The 24321-nt window shown below is 42.8% G+C and overlaps 1 protein-coding gene across 1 annotated transcript; it reads right to left on the bottom strand.

The window, feature by feature from the left end:
• Nucleotides 1–14890: 14890 nt before the first annotated feature.
• On the bottom strand, nucleotides 14891–20495 carry gdf5 (growth differentiation factor 5). The gene is made up of 2 exons (XM_035755270.2): nucleotides 19988–20495; nucleotides 14891–18640 (listed from the first exon to the last, which is right to left on the bottom strand). Exons 1-2 carry the CDS (start codon nucleotides 20298–20300, stop codon nucleotides 17778–17780), a joined length of 1176 nt encoding a protein of 391 aa, XP_035611163.1. The 5' UTR covers nucleotides 20301–20495; the 3' UTR covers nucleotides 14891–17777.
• Nucleotides 20496–24321: the final 3826 nt, after the last annotated feature.

Genomic DNA, 24321 nt, shown 5'->3' with positions numbered 1-24321 from the left:
TGGGCATCGAGCCAGGTAAGGTTGGGCAGGCTCGGTGCTCAAGAGCTCCAGTGCGCCTGCACGGTCCGGTCTATCCAGAGCCACCTCCACACACCAGTCCTCCGGTGGCAGCTCCCCGCACCAGGCTTCCTGTGCATGTCCTCGGTCCAGTACTACCAGTGCCAGCACCACGCCCCAGGCCTTCAGTGCGCCTCGCCTGTCTAGCGCTGTCAGAGCCTTCCTCCTCTCCTGTGCTGCCAGAGCCTCTCGCCTGTTCAGCGCTGCCAGAGCCTTCCTCCTCGACAGCACTGCTGGAGTCTCCTGCCTGTTTAGTGCAGCCAGACCTGCCAGTCTGCATGGAGCAGACAGAGCTGCCAGTTTGCATGGAGCAGCCAGAGCTGCCAGTCTGCATAGAGCTTCTCTCCAAAGCTCTTGAACGTGCCGTCCTTGGCCAGCTCTCCCGCTATCTCTCTCAGAATGACCTTCTTGATCCAAATCAGTCAGGTTTCAAGACTAGTCATTCAACTGAGACTGCTCTTCTCTGTATCACGGAGGTGCTCCGCACTGCTAAAGCTAACTCTCTCTCCTCTGCTCTCATCCTTCTAGACCTATCGGCTGCCTTCGATACTGTGAACCATCAGATCCTCCTCTCCACCCTCTCCGAGTTGGGCATCTCCGGCGCGGCCCACGCTTGGATTGCGTCCTACCTGACAGGTCGCTCCTACCAGGTGGCGTGGCGAGAATCTGTCTCCTCACCACGCGCTCTCACCACTGGTGTCCCCCAGGGCTCTGTTCTAGGCCCTCTCCTATTCTCGCTATACACCAAGTCACTTGGCTCTGTCATAACCTCACATGGTCTCTCTTATCATTGCTATGCAGACGACACACAATTAATCTTCTCCTTTCCCCCTTCTGATGACCAGGTGGCGAATCGCATCTCTGCATGTCTGGCAGACATATCAGTGTGGATGACGGATCACCACCTCAAGCTGAACCTCGGCAAGACGGAGCTGCTCTTCCTCCCGGGGAAGGACTGCCCGTTCCATGATCTCGCCATCACGGTTGACAACTCCATTGTGTCCTCCTCCCAGAGCGCTAAGAACCTTGGCGTGATCCTGGACAACACCCTGTCGTTCTCAACTAACATCAAGGCGGTGGCCCGTTCCTGTAGGTTCATGCTCTACAACATCCGCAGAGTACGACCCTGCCTCACACAGGAAGCGGCGCAGGTCCTAATCCAGGCACTTGTCATCTCCCGTCTGGATTACTGCAACTCGCTGTTGGCTGGGCTCCCTGCCTGTGCCATTAAACCCCTACAACTCATCCAGAACGCCGCAGCCCGTCTGGTGTTCAACCTTCCCAAGTTCTCTCACGTCACCCCGCTCCTCCGCTCTCTCCACTGGCTTCCAGTTGAAGCTCGCATCCGCTACAAGACCATGGTGCTTGCCTACGGAGCTGTGAGGGGAACGGCACCTCAGTACCTCCAGGCTCTGATCAGGCCCTACACCCAAACAAGGGCACTGCGTTCATCCACCTCTGGCCTGCTCGCCTCCCTACCACTGAGGAAGTACAGTTCCCGCTCAGCCCAGTCAAAACTGTTCGCTGCTCTGGCCCCCAATGGTGGAACAAACTCCCTCACGACGCCAGGACAGCAGAGTCAATCACCACCTTCCGGAGACACCTGAAACCCCACCTCTTTAAGGAATACCTAGGATAGGATAAAGTAATCCTTCTCACCCCCCCCCCCTTAAAAGATTTAGATGCACTATTGTAAAGTGGCTGTTCCACTGGATGCCATAAGGTGAATGCACCAATTTGTAAGTCGCTCTGGATAAGAGCGTCTGCTAAATGACTTAAATGTAAAAGTTGCCAGTCTGCATGGAGCAGCCAGAGCTGCCAGTCTGCATGGAGCAGCCAGAGCTGCCAGTCTGCATGGAGCAGCCAGAGCTGCCAGTCTGCATGGAGCAGCCAGAGCTGCCAGTCTGCATGAATCAGCCAGAGCAGCTAGATCCGCCAGTTAGCCAGGATCCGCCAGTCAGCCATGATCTTCCAGATCTGCCAGTCAGCCATGATCTTCCAGATCTGCCAGTCAGCCATGATCTTCCAGATCTGCCAGTCAGCCATGATCTTCCAGATCTGCCAGTCAGCCAGACTCTTCCAAATCTGCCAGTCAACCAGACTCTTCCAGATCTGCCAGTCAGCCAGACTCTTCCAGATCCGCCAGTCAACCAGACTCTTCCAGATCCGCCAGTCAACCAGACTCTTCCAGATCCGCCAGTCAACCAGACTCTTCCAGATCCGCCAGCCAGCCAGGATCTGCCGGAGCCAACTACCTGCCTGAGCTTCCTCTCAGTGCTGAGCTTCCTCTCAGTGCTGGGCTTCCTCTCAGTGCTGAGCTTCCTCTCAGTGCTGAGCTTCCTCTCAGTGCTGAGCTTCCCCTCAGTGCTGAGCTTCCCCTCAGTGCTGAGCTTCCCCTCAGTCCCGAGCTGCCCCTCAGTCCCGAGCTGCCCCTCAGTCCCGAGCTGCCCCTCAGTCCCAAGCTGAAATCTGTAATTTCGATTAAGAAGTTAATGAGCGCTCTAGGACGGGCGTAGTCAATATAACTATTTGCTCAGCACTTTTGAAATGTACAGCAACAGAATTTAGAACATGGGCCGATCTCACAGTATTCTCCGTATACACCTAGTCAGAACTGTAAGATAAATAAAGGGAGCATATAAGCAGACAACGAAAGCTCTTATAGTATTAAATGATTACATTTCTCTAAAACAGGCTATTGGCTATATGTGCACCACCAAGTCAGAACAGTTGGCTAAGTTATGAAGGGGAAAGTGACCCAATTATTAGGGTGAGGCACATGGGCAACTAACAGCTTACTACACAACATACACTTAGTATTACTTTCTTAGTTACAGTATACATATCTCCCTGGCATATTACATACAGTTGAAGTTGGAAGTTTACATACACCTAAGACAAATACATTTAAACTCAGTTTTTCACAATTCCTGACATTTAATCCTAGTAAAAATGCCATGTCTTAGGTCAGTTTATTTTAATAATGTGAAATGCCAGAATAATAGTAGAGATAATTATTTATTTCTGATTTTATTTCTATAATCACATTCCCAGTGGGTCAGAAGTTTACATACACTCAATTAGTATTTCGTAGCATTGCCTTTAAATTGTTTAACTTGGGTCAAACGTTTCGGGAAGCGTTCCACAAGCTTCCCAAAATAAGTTGAATTTTGGCCCATTCCTCCTGACAGAGCTGGTGTAACTGAGTCAGATTTGTAGGCCTCCTTGCTCGCACACACTTTTTCAGTTCTGCCCACAGATTTTCTATAGGATTGAGGTCAGGGCTTTGTGATGGCCACTCCAATACCTTGAATTTGTTGTCCTTAAGCCATTTTGCCACAAATTTGGAAGTGTGCTTGGGGTCATTGTCCATTTGGAAGACCCATTTGCGAGCAAGCTTTAACTTCCTGACTGATGGCTTGAGATGTTGCTTCAATATATCCACATAATTTTCCTCCTTCATGATGCCATCTATTTTGTGAAGTGCACCAGTCTGTACTGTGGATATAGATTGTTTTGTACCTGTTTCCTCTAGCATCTTCAGAGGGTTCTTTGCTGTTGTTCTGGCATTGATTTGCACTTTTCTCACCAAAGTATGTTCATTTCTAGCAGTCAGAACGCATTTCCTTCCTTAGCGGTATGGCGGCTGCGTGGTCCCATGGTGTTTATACTTGCGTACTATTGTTTTTACGTTGTACCTTCAGGCATTTGGAAATTACTCCCATTTGTCCCAGACTTGAACCTGATTTCTTTTTATTTTCCTATGATGTCAAGCAAAGAGGCACTGAGTTTGAAGGTAGACCTTGAAATACATCCACAGGTACACCTCAAATTGACTCAAATGATGTCAATTAGCCCATCAGAAGCTTCTTAAGCCATGACGTAATTTTCTTGAATTTTCCAAGCTGTTTAAAGGCACAGTCAACTCAGTGTTTGTAAACTTTTGACCCACTGGCATTGTGACACAGTGAATTATAAGTGAAATAATCTGTCTTTAAACAATTGTTGGAAACATTACTTGTGTCATGTACAAAGTAGATGTCCTAACCGACTTGCCAACACTGTAGTTTGTTAACAAGAAATTTGTGGAGTGGTTGAAAAACAAGTTTTAATGACTCCAACCTAAGTCTATGTAAACTTCCGACTTCAACTGTATATTTTTTTCTAAACAGGTGGGGCTCAAAATAAGTGGGGATCTGCCCTGAAGGACAGGTCGCAATATCCTTGCACGTGAGGTGCAAGAAAATTAAAAGCTGATTTACCTATTGGACTAGCTATGTTTTTTCATTGCATTGTCACATGTTGGGATTGCACATCTGCAAACCATTTTCATCAATATTCAGCAAATAACCGAACAAAAATTACTTCAGTGCCCTTGTCGTCACCTGGCTGATCTGAGTGTAAGTGACTGACAACGTAACTAGCTAGCTCGCAATTTAGTACCTGTGCCTGCAGCACGGCCCGTACTTACGTTCGCGCAGTAGCGAGAGGAATGAGGAAGTGCACACATGCACACCAATATGCACACCTTGAAAATGATTGCTTGTTTTGAACAAAATTGATTATATCATTGCAGATCCAGTTCGGTATTACACAATTTAATGTGTACAATGTCTAAAGACCTGTATCACGATACTGAGAGCTTTGTCATTTGTAAAACAACATATTTCTGTGTTTTTGGAGACTTTGTTCATGTTTTTGGACACCCTGTAACTCCAGAATGAGGCCCTGGAAGTAAATTGCTAAAGTGAAATTGCAAAAAGAAGTGTCTGGATCCTTGTATAACATGCCATTTACATCAAACATACAGATTAGGGTCCTAAATAGTGAAATTCTCCTTTACGTCATATGGAGAGTGGGCTCTAACACCTATTACATCAATTTATTTTAAACTGTGTCCATGTTTAAGAAATGCATTGAAGCATGTGCCCGGGTCAAATTTCCAGATTCTGTTCCAGTACATTTATAAAATGTAGGTGGTTCTAAGCCCCATTCACCCTCAACCTATAAACTTTTAAATAAAAAGAGTCCCTCTTGCCAATATATTATATTATAACGATTGCACAATTGGCATACTACAATAAACACAACAAAACTATATAAATCACCAAATAAATATTCCCCAGGGTGGCCTGCAAATATTATGAGACTCAATTGTCATTGAAAACTGGAAATATCTGCGTATTTCTGCAGGTGTTCGCCACATTGGAAACGAAGAAGGAAAGCGAAGTCAGAGAGACAGGTACTTGGCAGTGAATACAGAGTAATGCAGTTTAAATATACCACACCAGTTTGCTCCACACAGATGTGAAGCACAGATTTATTACAAAAGCTGAAACATCTCCATTAATATGTCTAGCCATGAAGATGCACCCTTATTATTCTGTTGTCACGCAGAGAATGCAAATAGAAGGAAACAGAACATGTATCTGTCTCACAATGCAAGGTACTGTGGGCCAAATTTGGTAACCGAAGACCAGAAACTATGCATACCATTGACAGCTTGCCTCTCATTTTCAGGACTATGTCATGGTAACAATGAAAATACTGTAGACAGTTGTATATACTCATGTATGTCGAATAAACTAAAAGTGTTGCTACAAACTGAAAAACTTCTAATCGAGCACTTCACAAGTTTTATGTTCAAATGTGTGCGAGTATGTGATAATGAGTATATGTGAGCGAAAGAGTGTGAGAGTATGTCTCAGACATGGGGTTTATGATCACTATTCTTATCAACTGTCTAGGTCTACACCTGTTAATAATAATTGCTCTTAGAAAAATGTGTCCCATTGCCAACACCAGAGAGTTATGCAACTCAGGGATGAGTTGTGCTGTGTAGGTTCCAAACAGGGGATCAAAAACAAGGTGGAAAAATATGCACCATACAGCATGGATCATTCATACAGTTACAGAGTATGTGTGTTTAAGAATTCATACATCCTGGAGCAGCAAATCCGGGAAACAGCTTAAAACATAGGTGTCATACTCAATGCCAGATTTAACTTGTCTGTTTTCCTTATGCAGCTATTTATTTTAATTTTATTTAACCTTTATTTAACTAGGCAAGTCAGTTAATAACAAATTCTTATTTACAATGACGGCCTACCCCGATCAAACCCGGATGACGCTATTGGCCAGCAACATGATCAAATTCCTACAACATCTGTCAAGGAAATTCATTTACTAAATGTTAAACATTGGTCAGGGAAGCCAAGCCAGATCTGCTAGTAAAACCAACAAAAATGCAAAGCTGTAGAAAATACCTTTAGGACATGGAACACTTACTCTGGACAAATCCACAAAAGTCTATAAACGTAATCACAGGAACTGCTGATCCGGGTTTGTCGTCCTGATGGTGTTAACACAGACATGCTTTCGTAAGGTTTACCAAAATGTCAGCGGTACACAGTGTAATGAACCTGTAATTAACATTGCGTTCAATTAAGTTACTCTGTAAAATCTTTGAATACCATGGCGCATATGTTTCTGATTACTTCGGGAAACACAATACCTTTCTCTGTACAATTGGATTCAGTTTGCCACTTTGCCACAATTGCAGGCCACAAATAGTGACAACGACACCTGATTCAGTAAATAATTAATGATTCTGTTAAAACACACATTTCTAAACATATATAGGAAACTTGACAGTTCATAGAGAATAATCTGATTAGAGTTTGGAGTGTAGGGGAATGTACTATATACTGCATATTTAAATCCATTCTTTCAGAGTTCAAAAGACAAATTATATTGTAAAGGCAACTGTTCTATATTTTTAACATTGTAAATTATTGTGATTTGAAATCTCTTTTTCAAGAGCCCCCTGTCCAAGATAGGCAGCACCAAGTCATTACAAAAAAATGACAGACAGACAACATGAAAAACTACAAGTAATCTAGTAAAAACCATTGAATTCACAAGAGCATAAAACAGAAAAACATTGACAGGTCAGGGAATCAGCATCAAAATCCTTCATCAGCGATTTAAAAACACCAATCGGGACAAGTTCTTCCAGTTTAAAAATATTTTGTAAGGTGCCCCAAGACGATGGCGCAGAGTACATAAAAGCTCTTTTACCAGATTCAGTTCGGACATTTGGAACAGTTAGCAGGATAAAGTCCAGCGAACGAAGAGAGTACCCACCACATTTCTGAACAATAAAAATTCACAAATAAAAAGGTAGTAAACCCAAATTGGCTTTGTAAATAAATGTATACCAGTGACTGAGCCTACGAGTGACTAGCAAAGCCCAGCTCTGTGGAGTGTACGGCTTAAAGTGGTCCTATGGACAGATACGCCATGGAGCTTTGCAGCTCCTTCAGGGTTATCTTTGGTCTCTTTGTTGCCTGTCTGATGAATGCCCCCCTTGCCCGGCGTTTTGGTGGGCAGCCCTCTATTGGCAGGTTTGTTGTGGTGCCATGCTGTGGTGCCATTCCATTTTTTAATAATGGATGGGATGTTCACAGTTTTGGATATTTTTTTATAACCCAATCCTGATCAGTACTTCTCCACAACTTTGTCCCTGACCTGTTTGGCAAGCTCCTTGGTCTTCATGGTGCCCCTTGCTTGGTGGTGCCCCTTGCTTAGTGGTGTTGCAGACTCTGGGGCCTTTCAGAACAGGTGAGATCATGTAACAGATCATGTGACACTTAGATTGCACACAGGTGACTTTATTTAACTAATTATGTGACTTCTGAAGGTAATTGGTTGCACCATATCTAATTTAGGGGCTTCATAGAAATATGCACGCACCACTTTTCCTGAATTTTGATCATTTATAATTTTTTGAAACAAGTTATTTTTTTCATTTCACTTCACCAATTTAGACTATTTTGTGTATGTCCACTCCCTGAAATCCAAAGACAAATCCATTTAAATTACAGGTTGTAATGCAACAAAATAGGCAAAACACAAAGGGGATGAATACTTTTGCAAGGCACTGTACAGAGGCTATTAACCCCAACATTAACAAAACACCAAATGTAAATGCCGTTGTATTTACGCATTTACGCTCTCATCAGTGATAACCAATATCCATTCTATCAGTTGAACACGCCAAAGAGCGCGTTACATTATTCAAACTTGGAATATTGTTTGAGGTCCAATATTGTTCATTTGGAACTGTAAGATTGTTTTAGCTAGCTAGCTGTTCAGTTCAAGGGATGCGGGATGAAATCATAGGATAAAAGGCCAAACTATGTAGATATTCCCGAATGTGCTCAGTTTACCCCAGGCAATATGTTGAGGCAATACACGTGCAAAATATGAAATTGTCTCAATGTAACAAATTAAGGCTATAGGCAAAGCAGCGAGGCCTATGCTGACCCTGTACAGTTGACGCCGCGGCCATTCCTGAGTACAGTCAATTCTAATATACAGTGGGGCAAAAAAGTATTTAGTCAGCCACCAATTGTGCAAGTTCTCCCACTTAAAAAGATGAGAGAGGCCTGTAATTTTCATCATAGGTACACTTCAACTATGACAGACAAAATGAGAAGAAAATATCCAGAAAATCACATTGTATGATTTTTAATGAATTTATTTGCAAATTATGGTGGAAAATAAGTATTTGGTCAATAACAAAAGTTTATCTCAATACTTTTTTATATACCCTTTGTTGGCAATGACAGAGGTCAAACGTTTTCTGTAAGTCTTCACAAGGTTTTCACACACTGTTGCTGGTATTTTGGCACATTCTTCAATGCAGATCTCTTCTAGAGCAGTGATGTTTTGGGGCTGTTGCTGGGCAACAAGGACTTTCAACTCCCTCCAAAGATTTTCAATGGGGTTGAGATCTGGAGACTGGCTAGGCCACTCCAGGACCTTGAAATGCTTCTTACGAAGCCACTCCTTCGTTGCCTGGGCGGTGTATTTGGGATCATTGTCATGCTGAAAGACCCAGCCACGTTTCATCTTCAATGCCCTTGCTGATGGAAGGAGGTTTTCACTCAAAATCACACGATACATGGCTCCATTCATTCTTTCCTTCACACGGATCAGTCGTCCTGGTCCCTGTGCAGAAAAACAGCCCCAAAGCATGATGTTTCCACCCCAATGCTTCACAGTAGGTATGGTGTTCTTTGGATGCAACTCAGCATTCTTTGTCCTCCAAACACGACGAGTTGAGTTTTTACCAAAAAGTTGTATTTTGGTTTCATCTGACCATATGACATTCTCCCAATCTTCTTCTGGATCATCCAAATGCTCTCTAGCAAACTTCAGACAGGCCTGGACATGTACTGGCTTAAGAAGGGGGACACGTCTGGCACTGCAGGATTTGAGTCCCTGGTGGCGTAGTGTGTTACTGATGGTAGGCTTTGTTACTTTGGTCCTAGCTCTCTGCAGGTCATTCACTAGGTCCCCCCGTGTGGTTCTGGGATTTTTGCTCACCGTTCTTGTGATCATTTTGACCCCACGGGGTGAGATCTTGCGTGGAGCCCCAGATCGAGGGAGATTATCAGTGGTCTTGTATGTCTTCCATTTCCTAATAATTGCTCCCACAGTTGATTTCTTCACACCATGCTGCTTACCTATTGCAGATTCAGTCTTCGCAGCCTGGTGCAGGTCTACAATTTTGTTTCTGGTGTCCTTTGACAGCTCTTTGGTCTTGGCCATAGTGGAGTTTGGAGTGTGACTGTTTGAGGTTGTGGACATGTGGACAGGTGTCTTTTATACTGATAACAAATTCAAACAGGTGCCATTAATACACGTAGATACCATTAATACACGTAGTGGAGGACAGAGGAGCCTCTTAAAGAAGAAGTTACAGGTCTGTGAGAGCCAGAAATCTTGCTTGTTTGTAGGTGACCAAATGCTTATTTTCCACCATAATTTGCAAATAAATTCATTAAAAATCCTACAGTGTGATTTTATGGATGTTATGGATTTTTTTCTTTAATTTTGTCTGTCATAGTATACCTATGATGAAAATTACAGGGCTCTCATCTTTTTAAGTGGGAGAACTTGCACAATTGGTGGCTGACTAAATACTTTTTTGCCCCACTGTATATTCAGTGGGGCAAAAAATTGACTGTAGTCAGGAATGGCCGCGGTGTCAACAATTTGAATGTATTTGAATGGCTGGCGCCTTTCTGAGATTTTGATGCCAGGGGTTGGAACAAATGATTTTCCTATCTTTCGATCTGAACAGAACAACTATTTTGTTTGTTCCGTTCCACTGTTCCGACCAGCAAAATTAAGTACAGAACTGGTTCTAACCCCCCAAAAAGTAACGGTTTATATCATTTATTTTGTGAAATCAACAGTTTTTTACAATTAGCTCATTAAATTAATTCACCAATCAGCCCGAATACAGAAAGCAAACTAGATGTTTATACATGCATTATTGACAGACAAGTGTAGCCAACGACGCAAGATGCGACTGAAATTTGGGGATAGATCCAGAGATGGTTGAGGAGTAGACTTGAAGCGCTGGTCATCTTGTTATGACAGATCCAGTCACTTTGGTGAGTTCCAGTCACTCTGATTATAAAATGTTCTAACCGGCTGTATGTAATAACACAAAAAACCTTCTGGGGTAATAATGTAATAAATAACACACAAAAAAAGAGTACTGAAAAGTTGCTTAGGAGCTAGAAGCAGAGCTGCCAAGTCTGTCAGTGTTATTTTTGCTAGGGTTGGGTTGGAACCGGTTAATCTATGGGATCGGTGTCCCTCCACTGGGACGGTTGAGCTAACGTACACTATTGTGATTAGCATGATGTTGTAAGTAACAAGAACATGTCCCAGGACATAGACATGTCTTATATGGGCGGAAGGCTTACATTCTTGTTAATCCAACTGCACTATCCAATATATAGTACCTATTACAGTGAAAAAATATAATGCTATTGTTTGAGGAGAGTGCACAACAACAACAAAACTTTTATCGTGGCAACTGGTTTGGTACATCCACCTTTGATTTGTCATCCTGAGCGTCCTAGAGATAAAATGTAGCATAGTTTTGTTTGTTAAAATACATTTTCATATTCAAATGTAGAAACTGGGTTCTAATGTTTGATCCCCTGCTGTTTCTGGAAAACTGAAAAAGCTACCAAAGTTATATCAACACATTGCCTGTGGTACTTGCACTTCCAAAACGCTTGACCATTTCTACATTCCCTTTGGAGATGACTACAAGGCCCTCCCTACAAGGCCCTCTCCCGCCCTCCCTATGGCCAATCAGATCCATTCTGCATTCTGCTCCTCCCTTTCTATAGGCACAAACTCAAACAGGAAGTACCCGTGCTAAGGCCTATTCAACGCTGGTCTGACCGATGGGAATACATGCTCCAAAAATGTTTTGATCACGCAGACTGGGTTCTGAATTCACATTTCCTCAATTCATCAGGAAATGTAAAAGGGATGTTGTTGCCACGGTGACTATTAAAACCTACCCAAACCCCAAAATATGGATAGATGGCAGTATTTAACCACGGCAAGGTGACTGGGAATACGGTTGAATGCAAACAGTGTAGTTATTCGGGGTGGCAGGGTAGCCCAGTGGTTAGAGCATTGGACTAGTTAACCGAAAGGTTGCAAGTTCAAATCCCCGAGCTGACAAGGTACAACATCTGTTGTTCTGCCCCTGGCAGTTAAGGCAGGCAGTTAACCCACTGTTCCTAGGCTGTCATTGAAAATAAGAATTTGTTCTTAACTGACTGGCCTAGTTAAATAAAGATAAAATAAAAATAAATTCCCTCCCTAAGGCAAACAAACAGTCAAAACTTCAGTGCAGAGACAAAGTGGATTTGCAATTCAACAGCTCAGACACGTGGCAGGATCTACAGACAATCCCGGATTACAAAGGGAAAACCAGCCAAGTTGCGGACACCGATGTCTTGCTCCCGGACAAGCTAAACACCTTCTTTGCCCGCCTTGAGAATAACACATTGCCACCAACGCGGTCTGCTCCCAAGGACTGTGGGCTCTTTTTCTCCATGGCCGACGTGAGTAAGACATTTAAACGTGTCAACCCTCGCAAGGCTGTAGGCCCATAAGGTATCCCTAGCATGCGCAGACCAGCTGGCTGGAGTGTTCACAGTCAAATTAAATATTTCCCTATCCCAGTCTGCTGTCCCCACTTGTTTCAAGATGTCCACAATTGTTCCTGTAGGTAGCAGAACTAAATGACTATCGCCCTGTAGCACTCACTTGTGTCATCATGAAGTGCTTTGAGATGCTAGTTAAGGGTCATATCACCTCCACCTCACCTGACTCTCTAGACCCACTTCAAGTTGCATACCAACCCAATAGATCCACAGATCCTGGGTATGAACCCCGCCCTGTGCAACTAGCTCTTGGACTTCCTGACAGGCTACCCCAATGTGGTGAAGGTAGGAAATAGCACCTCCACTACGCTGAGCCCCACAAGGGTGCGTGCACAGCCCCCTGCTGTACTAACTCTTCATTCATAACTGCGTGGCCATGCACGCCTCCAACTCAATCATCAAATTTGCAGACGACACAACAGCAGTAGGCCTGATTTCCAACAATGACGAGACAGCCTACAGGGAGGAGGTGAGGGTCCTGGCGGAGTTGTGCCAGGAAAATAACCTTTCCCTCAACGTCAACATAACAAACAAGTTGATTCAGGAGGAGCACGTCCCTATCCACATTGACGGGACCGCAGTGGAGAAGGTGAAATGCTTTTGAAAGCATCCTGTCGGGCTGTATCACCGCATGGTATGGCAACTGCACCGCCCGCAACTGCAGTGCTCTCCAGAGGGTGGTGCGGTCTGCCCAACGCATCACCGGGAGCACACTGCCTTCCCTCCAGGACACCTACAGCACCCCGGATGTCACAGGAAAGCTAAATAGATCATCAAGGACAACAACCATCTGAGCCACGGCCAGTTCACCCCGCTATCATCCAGAAGGCGAGGTCAGTACAGGTGCATTAAAGCTGGGATCGAGAGACTGAAAAACAGCTTCTATCTCAAGGCCATCATGCTGTTAAATAGCCATCACTAGCCGGCTACCACCTGGTTACTCAACCCCGCACCTTAGAGGCTACTGCCCTATATACATAGACATGAAACCACTAGTCACTTCAAAAATGGAACGCTAGTCACTGAATAATGTTTACATACTGTTTCAAATCAAATCAAATTTTATTTGTCACATACACATGGTTAGCAGATGTTAATGCGAGTGTAGCGAAATGCTTGTTTTACTCATTTCATATGTATAAACTGTATTATACACTTATAAGAAATACCGCTATGCCCTCAGACGAACCATCAAACAGGCAAAGCCTTAAAATAGGACTAAAAATGAATCCTACTACATCGGCTATGAAGCTCGTTGCATGTGGCAGAGCTTGAAAAATATTACGGACTGCAAAGGGAAACTACTCCAGTTCGCATTCTGCCCCAACAGATCCACAGATGACGCAAACTCAATCACACTCCACACTGCCCTTCCCCACCTGGACAAAAGGAACACCTATGTGAGAATGCTGTTCATTGATTACAGCTCAGCGTTCAACAGCATAGTGCCCACATAGCTCATCACTAAGCTACGGACCCTGGGACTAAACCCCTCCCTCTGCAACTGGATCTTGGACTTCCTGACAGGCCTCCCCCAGGTTGCAAGGGTAGGCAACAACACATCTGCCATGCTGATCCTCAACAATGGGGCCCAGGGGTGTGTGCTTAGTCCCCTCCTGTACTCCCTGTTCACCCACAACTGCATGGACAAGCACGACTCCAAAACCATCCTTAATTTTGCTGACGATACAACAGTGATCGCCTGATCACCGACAATGATGAGACAGGATATAGGGAGGAGGTCAGAGACCTGGCAGTGTGGTGCCAAGATAACATCGTCTTCCTCAATGTGAGCAAGACAAAGGAGCTGATCTTGGACTATAGGAAAAGGAAGGCCGAACAGGCCCCATTAACATCAACGGGGCTGTAGTGGAGCGGGTCGAGAGTTTCAAGTTCCTTGGAGTCCACATCACCAACAAACTATCATGGTCCAAACACATCAAGATAGTTGTGAAGAGGGCACGACAACACCTTTTCCACCTCAAAGATTTGGCATGGGTCCCCAGATCCTCAAAAAGTTATACAGCTGCGCCATCAAGAGCATCCTGACCAGTTGCATGACCGCCGGGAATGGCAACTTCTAAGGATCTGACGGTAAGGCACTACCAGGGTAGTGCGTATGGCCCAGTACATCACTGGGGCCAAATTTCCTGACATCCAGGACCAATATACTAGGCGGCGTCAGAGGAAGGCACAAAAAATTGTCAAAGACTCCATTCACCCAGGTCAAAGACTGTTCTCTCTGCTACCGCACGGCAGGTGGTACCGGCACACCAAGGAGCTTCTACACCCTCGCCATAAGACTACTGAACAATTAATCAAAGGGCCACCCGGACTATTTACATTGACCCCCCCCCCCACCCCACCTTGACTAATCTGTACCCACCCACATTGACTCGGTACCGGTACCCACTGTATATAGCTTCGTTATTGTTCTGCAATTTTTTTACTTTCGTTTATTTAGTAAATATTTTCTTAACTCTATTTATTGAACTGCATTGTTGGTTCAGGCCTTGTAAGTAAGCATTTCACGGTAAAGTCTACAGCTGTTATATTCGGCGCATGAGACAAACAATTTGATTTGATTTTGATTTGATGTGGAAAGGGCATGGATGGGGAAAACTCTCCATCTTATTATCATCTGAAATTGTGGAAGCCATCACCCAAGAATCTGCCACATCAAATAAAAATAGTTGTTTGGTATTTACAGTGACTTTGAGATTCCTTGTGTAATGAAAAGCACTATATCAAATAAATATATTATTATTATTTATTATTAATAGAACAATTTAGTTGAAATCTCTTGCCAAGACATCACTGGATACAGTGCCTTCAGAAAGTATCCGCACCCCTTGACCTTTTCCACATTTTGTTGTGATACAGCCTGAATGAAAAAAGTATTAAATTGAGATGTTTTATCACTGGCCAACACACAATAACCCAGATTGTCAAAGTGGAATTAATTTTTTTTTACAAATTAATAAAAAATGAAAAGGTGAAATGTCTTGAGTCAAATGTTATGGCAAGCCTAAATATGTTCACCAGTAAAATTGCACTTAACAAGTCACATAATAAATTGCATGGACTCTGTGTGCAATTTTAGTGTGTAACGTGATTTTTTAATGACTACATAATTTCTCTACCCCACACATACAATGATCTGTAAGGTCCCTCAGTTGAGCAGTGAATTTAAAACACAGATTCAACCACAAGACCAGAGAGGTTTTCCAGTGCCTCACAAAGAAGGGCATCAATTGGTAGATGGGTAGAAATGTCAAAAGCAGACCTTGGTTATCCCTTTGAGCATGGTGAAGTTATTAAATACACCAAGTCACTACAAAGATAGAGGCCTCCTTCCTACCTCAGTTGCCGGAGAGGAAGGAAACCACTCAGGGATTTCACCATGAGGTCAATGGTGACTTTAAAACTGTTACATATTTTAATGGATGTGACAGGAATAAATTGAGGATGGATCAACAACATTGTAGTTACTCCACAATACCAATCTAATTGACTGAGTGAAAAGAAGGAAGCCTGTACAGAAAACAAATATTCCAATGCATGCATCCTGTTTGCAACAAGGGACTCAAGAAATACTGCACAAAAATGTGGCAAATTCAGTTCACTTTTTGTCCTGAATACAAAGTGTTATTTTGGGGGCAAATACAACACATTACTGAGTGTCACTCTCCACATTTTCAAGCATAGTGGTGGCTGCATCATTGTTATGGCTTTGCAATGGATGTAAGCACAGGCAAAATCCTAGGGGAAAACCTGGTTAAGTCTGCTTTGCACCAGACACTGGGAGATGAATTCACCTTTCAGCAAGACAATATCCTAAAACACAAGGCCAAATCTACACTGGAGTTGTTTACCAAGAATACAGTGAATGTTCCTGAGTGGCCGAGTTACAGTTTTGAGTCAAATCTTCTTCAAAATCTATGGCAAGAACTAAAAATGGTTGTCTATCAATTATCAACAACCAATTTGATAGAGCTTGAAGAATTTTGAAAATAATAATGGGCAAATGTTGCACAATCCAGGTGTGGAAAGCTCTTATAGACTTACCCAGAAAGACTAACAGCTGTTATCACTGCCAAAGGGCTTCAACAAAGTATTGGCTCAGGGGTGTGAATACTTATAGTACCATTCAAAAGTTTGGACACACCTACTCATTGAAGGGTTTTCTTTATGTTTGTATTTGAGATTCTTCAAAGTAGCTTTGCCTTGATGACAGCTTTGCACACTCTTGGCATTATCTCAACCAGCTTCATGAGGTAGTCAGTCACCTGGAATGCATGTCAATTAACAGGTATGTCTTGTTAAAAATATATTTGTGGAATTTCTTTCCTTCTTAATGCATTTGAGCCAATCAGTTGTGTTGTGACAAGGTAGGGCTGGTATACAGAATATAGTCCTATTTGGTAAAATACCAAGTTCATATTATGGCAAGAACAGCTCAAATAAGCAAAGAGAAATGACAGTCCATTATTACTTTAAGACATGAAGGTCAGTCAATGCGGAAAATGTCAAGAACTTTGAAAGTTTCTTCAAGTGCAGTCGCAAAAACCATCAAGCGCTATGATGAAACTGGCTCTCAGAAAAGGAAGACCCAGAGTTACCAGCCTCAGAAATTGCAGCCCAAATAAAGGTTTCACAGAGTTCAAGTAACAGACACATCTCAACATCAAATGTTCATAGGAGACTGTGTGAATCAGGCCTTCATGGTTGAATTGCTACAAAGAAACCAATACTAAAGGACACCAATAAGAAGAAGACACTTGCTTGGCCCAAGAAACACAAACAATGGACATTAGACCGGTGGAAATCTGTCCTTTGGTCTGGAGTCCAAATTGGAGATTTTTGGTTCCAACCGCCGTGTCTGTGTGAGACGCGGTGTGGGTGAATGGATGATCTCCATATGTGTATTTTCCACCGTAAAATATGGAGGAGGAGGTGTCATGGTGTGGTGGTGCTTTGCTGGTGACACTGTCTGTGATTTATTTAGAATTCAAGGCATACTTAACTAGCATGGCTACCACAGCATTCTGTAGCGATACGCCATCCCATCTGGTTTGGGCTTAGTGGAGCTATCATTTGTTTTTCAACAGGACAATGACCCAGCACACCTTGAGGCTGTGTAAGGGCTATTTTACCAAGAAGGAGAGTGATGGAATGCTGCAGCAGGTGACCTGATGCAGCAGCAGGTGACCTGATGCAGCAATCAACCAAATTGAGATAATTTGGGATGAGTCAGACCACAGAGTGAAGGAAAAGCAGCCAACAAGTACCCAGCATATGTGGGAACTCCTTCAAGACGGTTGGAAAAGCATTCCAGGTTCAGCTGGTTAAGAGAATGCCAAGAGTGTGCAAAGCTGTCAATAAGGCAACGGGTGGCTATTTGAAGAATCTCAAATACAAAATATATTCTTATTTGTTTAACACTTTTTTGGTTACTACATGATTTCAGATGTGTTATTTCATAGTTGTGATGTCTTCACTATTATTCTACAATGTAGAAAATAGTACAAATAAATTAAAACCCTTGAATAACTCAGTGTTCTAAAACTTTTGAGTGTTTAACAATCTGTTTACTCAAAAGACTTAACTCAAACTCTTCAGGCTGAACTATAAAACCAAGACCTCAGCTGGGTCTTTTGTCCATTGCTACCTGCAGCCACAGGACTCCACCACCATGTCCTCATACTGTTTGTAGACCACGTTATTGGCCGAGTCAATGTAGAGGATGCTGATTGGGCTGAGGCGAGTGGGCACGCAGCAGGTGGGCGGAGTCGAGTCGGGGTCCATGGAGTTCATGAGCGTCTGGATGATGGCATGGTTGGTGGGCTCGAGGTGCGAGCGAATAGGGAAGTCGCATACCCCGTCGCAGTGGTAGGCCTCATACTCTAGTGGGGCGATGATCCAATCGTCCCAGCCCATCTCCTTGAAGTTGACGTGCAGCTGCTTCCTGTGGCAACGAGGCTTGGGGTTCTTGGCCAGCTTCTTGCCGCGGTTGGTTGGAGCTCGGCGCATGCGCCGCTGAGTGAACAGGAATTCGTACACAGTCTTGTTGTCGTGGCCAGACCGAGCTTTGATCTCGTTGTAGAACAAGTCATTTTTCTTGGTGCGCCCGAACATGAGGAAAAAGGCCTTCTCTTTGGTTTGCCTGCCCAGGCGACTGAAGCCCAGTGTCCTGAGGTCCACGGGGCGTCCCCGTTCTAAACCCTCCAGCTCAAAGCAAAGCTGGACGGTGTTCTTGAAATTCTTGAATAGTTTCCAAATGTCAAACACTTCCCATTTGGGCGAATTGTGGTCCTTGATGGTTTGCGTTTGGAGCAGTGTGGCTTTCTGTTTACCTGCTACACAAGTGAAAAGCTTCAGGCAGACAACTCTGTCAGTGGAAAGTGCTTTGTGTGGATCAGCCAGTCTTTTCCTGAGTATACGCAGCTCAGCACCCAGTAACCCCTCCTTCTCCAGGGAACTGATGTTGAAGTAATACTTCTGTCTTCTCAACTGGGGAATACGGGCATCTGTAAAAGAAGATAACAGAGTCAAGGGCAAGAATAACCATCATATTGACATGTTTCTTTACATGTTAACGTGGCTTCTCGGGTAAGACACCGGTGGTAAGAGTTATGTGTAATGTTTTTCTTTGGTGAGGGAAAGCATGGCCATATAAAAATGAGAGGCAGCATTTTCTTCCAGGCACATTATGTGTTTGAAATTACATTAAAACCAGACATTTGCAGACTACATACCACATTGAACTGTAAACAGACAATTATTATCGTCCTGCAGCTGTTTATGAGTGGATCTACCACCACGTCATATGACATTTGCTAAGAGTGGACCAGACAAAACCTGAACAACACAAAATATATTGAAAAAGGGTAGAGTGACTTGCAGATTTAGGAGCCCAACCAGAGATAAAAACACATCTGAAACTGAGAAATTAAGGAAGAGGAGGAGAGGAGGAGAGGAGGAAAAATAGGTGATGGGGAAGAAGAAAAAGAAGAGGTGTGTACTGTTTTACAGATTTAAAAAATGTCATGTCTGGCAAGGGATCAGTTACAACTTCTTAGTCATACAAAATGGAAGGTCACCAACGTGTTATACAAATAAAGGGCAAAATTAAAGTGCATTAATTGCTTGAAATGTAAACCTTTAGCAGCTAGAAATATAAATAAACCAAGGTCATTTAAAATCATTTTAAAGAGCTTTCATTTTTGTTTACACTTTAGAGGTTTTAAATAACTGAGGGAATAGTTTATTTTACTAGGCAAGTCAGTTAAGAACACATTCTTATTTTCAATTATGGTTTAGGAACAGTGTGTTAACTACCTTGTTCAGGGCCAAAGGGACAGTGTTTTACATTGTCAGCTCGGGGACTTGATCTTCCAAACTTTCGGTTACTAGTCCAATGCTCTAACCACTAGGCTACCTGCCACCCCAATCATGACTATGCACATGTCTACTGACAGTGTGACAGACCCATAACTAAGAGTTTTAAAAACTATTATGTCAAACACCAAGAAACCTTTTGACTTAAGCTTCAAGTTTGCTTTGACTTTAGCTTGACTTTACCTCTGTAATAAAGAGGTTGGTATGATGAGCATAGGCCTACAACTGTCTCTTGGATATGTTTAATTTATCAACTTAACAAAATGCTACAATTAAAGTAAGCATATTCAGAATTGATTATAATGATTATATTTTCTTTGGCAAAGGTGAACAGTTACTTTTATTGGACCACTTATCCATCATTTATAAGCCTTATTTTGACTTTGCAAGCAGTAAAGCAGATGTTTGTGTTTTATGAGACACCACTGTTATTATTTTTTGTATAACTCATTGTTTATATGGCATCAAAAGATTACCTTGTCCTTTATCCACAAAGCTTGTGATGGTGTTGGCCATGCCAGCCTCGTGCAGCACACTAGTGTTCACCCCTCCCGTGGATAGTGACCAATAGAGTGACAACATGTAGTCATGCGGAGTTACCAATAGAAGCTTTGGAGAGTATCTGCCCTTAAGTTTGCCCGTTGCTTTGACACTCATTTGGGCAAACCGAACGATGTGCTTTTGCACATCAACGACCTTTTGCTGTCCAGTTCGTGCTGGTGTTGCAGCTCTGGGGACAGTGTTTCCTTTGCTCTGTCCAGGCCTGCCTGAGCCTTTGCCTGTTTGCATGCTCAACGCCACGGGAGCAGGCGCAGCTGCTGCTTTAGTAGCATCCCCGCCGGGTACCCAATAGCGCACAGCCTCCTCGGGCCCCAAATTGACAACTCCACGAGCACGGCTGACCGTTGCGCTGTGCGGTGATGACACTGATGTCACAGCTTTCGCTTTGGCTGCCTCGCCCTTTATCAGCGGGGGTCCTGTTCTAATGCGCGTGATCCTCGCAGCACTTAGAGACTTCCAACCCCCTGCGCCGTAGTTTCCTACCGTTGACCTGGCAGTTGAGCCAATTCCCGGGTTGGCTCCTTCACCTGCTCCGCCTGTGTGCTCCTTTCCTCCGCTCTCGGGTGCGCACTCTGCAATGCCGGTATGGCTCAGTGACGCTGGGATAAAGTCCAGGTATAAGAGAGTCCAACACCCCAATAAAAGAGGGACACTTTTAAGTACTTTCATCCTCTGATCTTCCTTTGAATTTTAGCCAGGGAGAAATGCGCACAGGCTTTTCCCGTTTGAAATAAGTAAACATGAACAAGTTTGGAAATGTGAAAATGTGGACTAGAAGTTAGTGTTCTATGGTAAATTACACTATGCAAACCGTTACTCCCAGAGCCGCTATTCAGTACCATAGTGATGCAAATGTCCTGTTGCTGGTCTTGCTTTCCAATATGCAGTAGATGTCCGACAAGGTTTGCATTGAGAGGAGAAAATTTGACTTCTCTTAAACTCCAACTACAACTATTCTGCTCGATATCTTGTAAGAGACTTGTTTAAATCCCATTTTTTTCCAAGAGGGGAGAATGGCGTAATGCTGCCACAGTTTTTTCCCCTCAAAGTTTGAACCCCATCCAATGAAAATATTTCACACACAGAAACCTGCAGGTGCTCTGAAATCTCTACAAACCTGAACTAAGGAATTGGAAAAGGAATTCCAACTAACCAGTTTAATTACTCTATGATGTCATGCTGTCTAAACTAATTTAAGTGCAATATTTATTCTCATATCTTCTTTGCTCTTCCCACCACTGTGAGTCATACTCTACATAAAAAGTCACTAAAACTCAAGCTCCTAACATCTTTAAACAGTGGGTTAAAGAGGGCAGACTAGATAGGAAAGATGCTTGGGAAATTGTATTACTTGTGCTAAATAAATTATGCAACACCAATAATCTCACTGTTTCTGTTGATAAACCATTTATAAGGATTTTAAAAAGTTTGAGACATCTGTTTACATGACAAAAAGAGGATTTGAAGCTCATTCTTTTATATGACTTATTCCCCCCACAAAATTGTGACTGCAAGCAAAGATCTCATAGTTTGTATTTTATTTATAGATCACATACAATGGATGTTCATTGTCTCCATAGTTTTTCTTTATAGGATATACTGCAAAGACTGGAAATATAATTCTGTGAAATAGACGTGTGATAATATCTTTTAACGTCTTTACTTTTCCATGTGTATAGAGAGCTATGCTGTCCGTATGACCTAATATCCATTTCATTCTAAGTGAATTATGGGACATGTCAAAACCATTTATTCTAATTTCAGGATAGAAATGTGTCTCTTATTAACATGGCTAAATTACAATCCTAAAAATGTCTCAATCCAGGATTCAATGGGGGAGAATAGGAAGAGGGCCCAGACTGCATTACCAATGGTTTGATGATCGTCTTCTGTCCAAGTATTATTAACAACTCCACAGAGGGCCCCACTTGAACTCCTCAGGTTTTGACTCCAACCCTGGAGCATTGAAGTAGCTGTGCCAGAGGACAGTATATAAGGAATCCAAGAAGTATCCTGAAGGTTAGCCTGAAGGTTTAAGTTCAGGACACAGAGACATACATATAAACACACTCACGGTGGGATGAATTCCACAGTGCTTTGCCACCCCTTTAAAAATAAAAGGTGTGCACAGCACATTTTGAGTCCAACTGTCATGGATGTACTCTGTTCTCAGGATGTTTGAAAAAGCCCAGAGGAAATCTGTCTCAGCTTGTGGTTTACCTCATACTACACTGGCTTGCAGTAGCAAGAGAACATTGCTTTTGTGTGAATATGCCACTGTGCTAGCCATTGCCATGTGACGGTAATAAATAACTTTGATGGGGTAAATGTGTACACTACTGCTATTGAGACAGGATGACTTTCAAAAACCACAGAAAAATCTCTGTCATAAATGTGGCCCAATAAAATAAAGAGTCAATTTGTTACCAACTAGCTCACATAACTTTGGGTCAGTGCTTGGAGACTTGTATGTTACTCTGAATAACTTTCCATTTAAAATATTACTCAGCAAAAAACACTATGTTCAAAATGTCAGGACTGTGGAACACTGCAATATTCGACACATTGTAAATGTAAATGTATCAAATGTATTTATAAATCCCTTTATACATCAGCCGATGTCACAATGTGCTATAATAGAAACTCAGCATAAAACCCCAAACAGCAAGCAATACAGCTGTAGAAGCACAGTGGCTAAGAAAAACATAGCCTAAAGGGCATTAACTCTCTTTTACAAGGTAACAATTCCAAACCAAATCAAATTTTATTTGTCACATACACATGGTTAGCAGATGTTAACGCGAGTGTAGCGAAATTCTTGTGCTTATAGTTCCGATAATGCAGTAATAACCAACGAGTAATCTAACCTAACAATTCCACAACTACTACCTTATACACACAAGTGTAAAGGGATAAAGAATATGTACATAAAGATATATGAATGAGTGATGGTACAGAACGGCATAGGCAAGATGCAGTAGATGGTATCGAGTACAGTACATACATATGAGATGAGAAATGTAGGGTATGTAAACATTAGTGGCATGGTTTAAAGTGACTAGTGATACATTTTTTAGATCAATTTCCATCAATTTCAATTATTAAAGTGGCTGGAGTTGAGTCAGTATGTTGGCAGCAGCCACTCAATGTTAGTGGTGGCTGTTTAACAGTCTGATGGCCTTGAGATAGAAGCTGTTTTTCAGTCTTTCGGTCCCTGCTTTGATGCACCTGTACTGACCTCGCCTTCTGGATGATAGCGGGGTTGCTCGGGTGTTCAACTAGTGCCATCTAGTAAACATAAGCTTAATTGTCTGTGCCCTAACCCGATCTGTATAACATTTGGTTGCAGATTTTATCCTGTGCTTTGTGGTGAGCCCATAATTGACAAAAAGTTCAGCCAAAGCAGTTTAAAACAAAATGCACCAGTGCCCCCTTTAGGCTATGTCCTGTCTCATGGTGTAACAAATTGAGAACATGCAATCCAGGAGGAAGGTCTAAAGGTTCCAGGTGGACAGAATGTCATGCCAATCACTGGTACTTTGCGTTTATTAGTTGCATACTGTCAGAGAATGTCTATCAAGTATCCTTATTGCCTGGTAACGATAGAATTTCTCTGGAATATTGAAAATGGAAATAATGACAACCTCCATATATGGTTCTTAAAATTAAACCTGACCTTCAAGGGAAACAGGATAAACTTTTTCACTAAGTAAGTCTGGATTTGGCTGCCTGGAAAATTTCAACTGCAGTCATTTTGCCTGGATTTATTTGGTTATCCTGAGTGAACATATATTACAGCTTCAGGTCCTTGTGGCATTAATCCAATGGCTGACCTGGTCACACCCAACTCCCTAACACACCCGCTTATAGATAATGAGCGTGGCTTGTTTAAACTCCGTTAACTGTGCAGCCATGCTTTGAGCTTGACGGCGAGAAGAAAGAGACTTCTATACCCGGGCCAATGCCTTTCCACCTGAGCTGCAGGTGTTTGCTTTTCGTGCCTGTGGCTTTGAGTGGTCAGGCTCCATTCATTTTACATTTGGGATGGAAATGTTTACCTTTTCCAAAATGTCTAATGCTTGCCAGGAAAAGGTAGTTTGATGAAGTGTTTGATAATTGCAACCTATTGATTTCTACATGAATCTTTGACTTTGTGAAACAGTATTGTAAGTATTATATCAGGGGGTAGGCTAAAATATACTGATAGATAACAAATACGAAGTTACAGTATATGAGAGTGCATTGAAAG

The sequence above is a fragment of the Oncorhynchus keta genome, chromosome 37 (genome assembly GCF_023373465.1).
Source record: "Oncorhynchus keta strain PuntledgeMale-10-30-2019 chromosome 37, Oket_V2, whole genome shotgun sequence".
Taxonomy (NCBI): Eukaryota; Metazoa; Chordata; class Actinopteri; order Salmoniformes; family Salmonidae; genus Oncorhynchus; species Oncorhynchus keta.
Note: the sequence above shows the minus strand (reverse complement) of the source record. Positions and strands in the feature narration are given on the sequence as shown.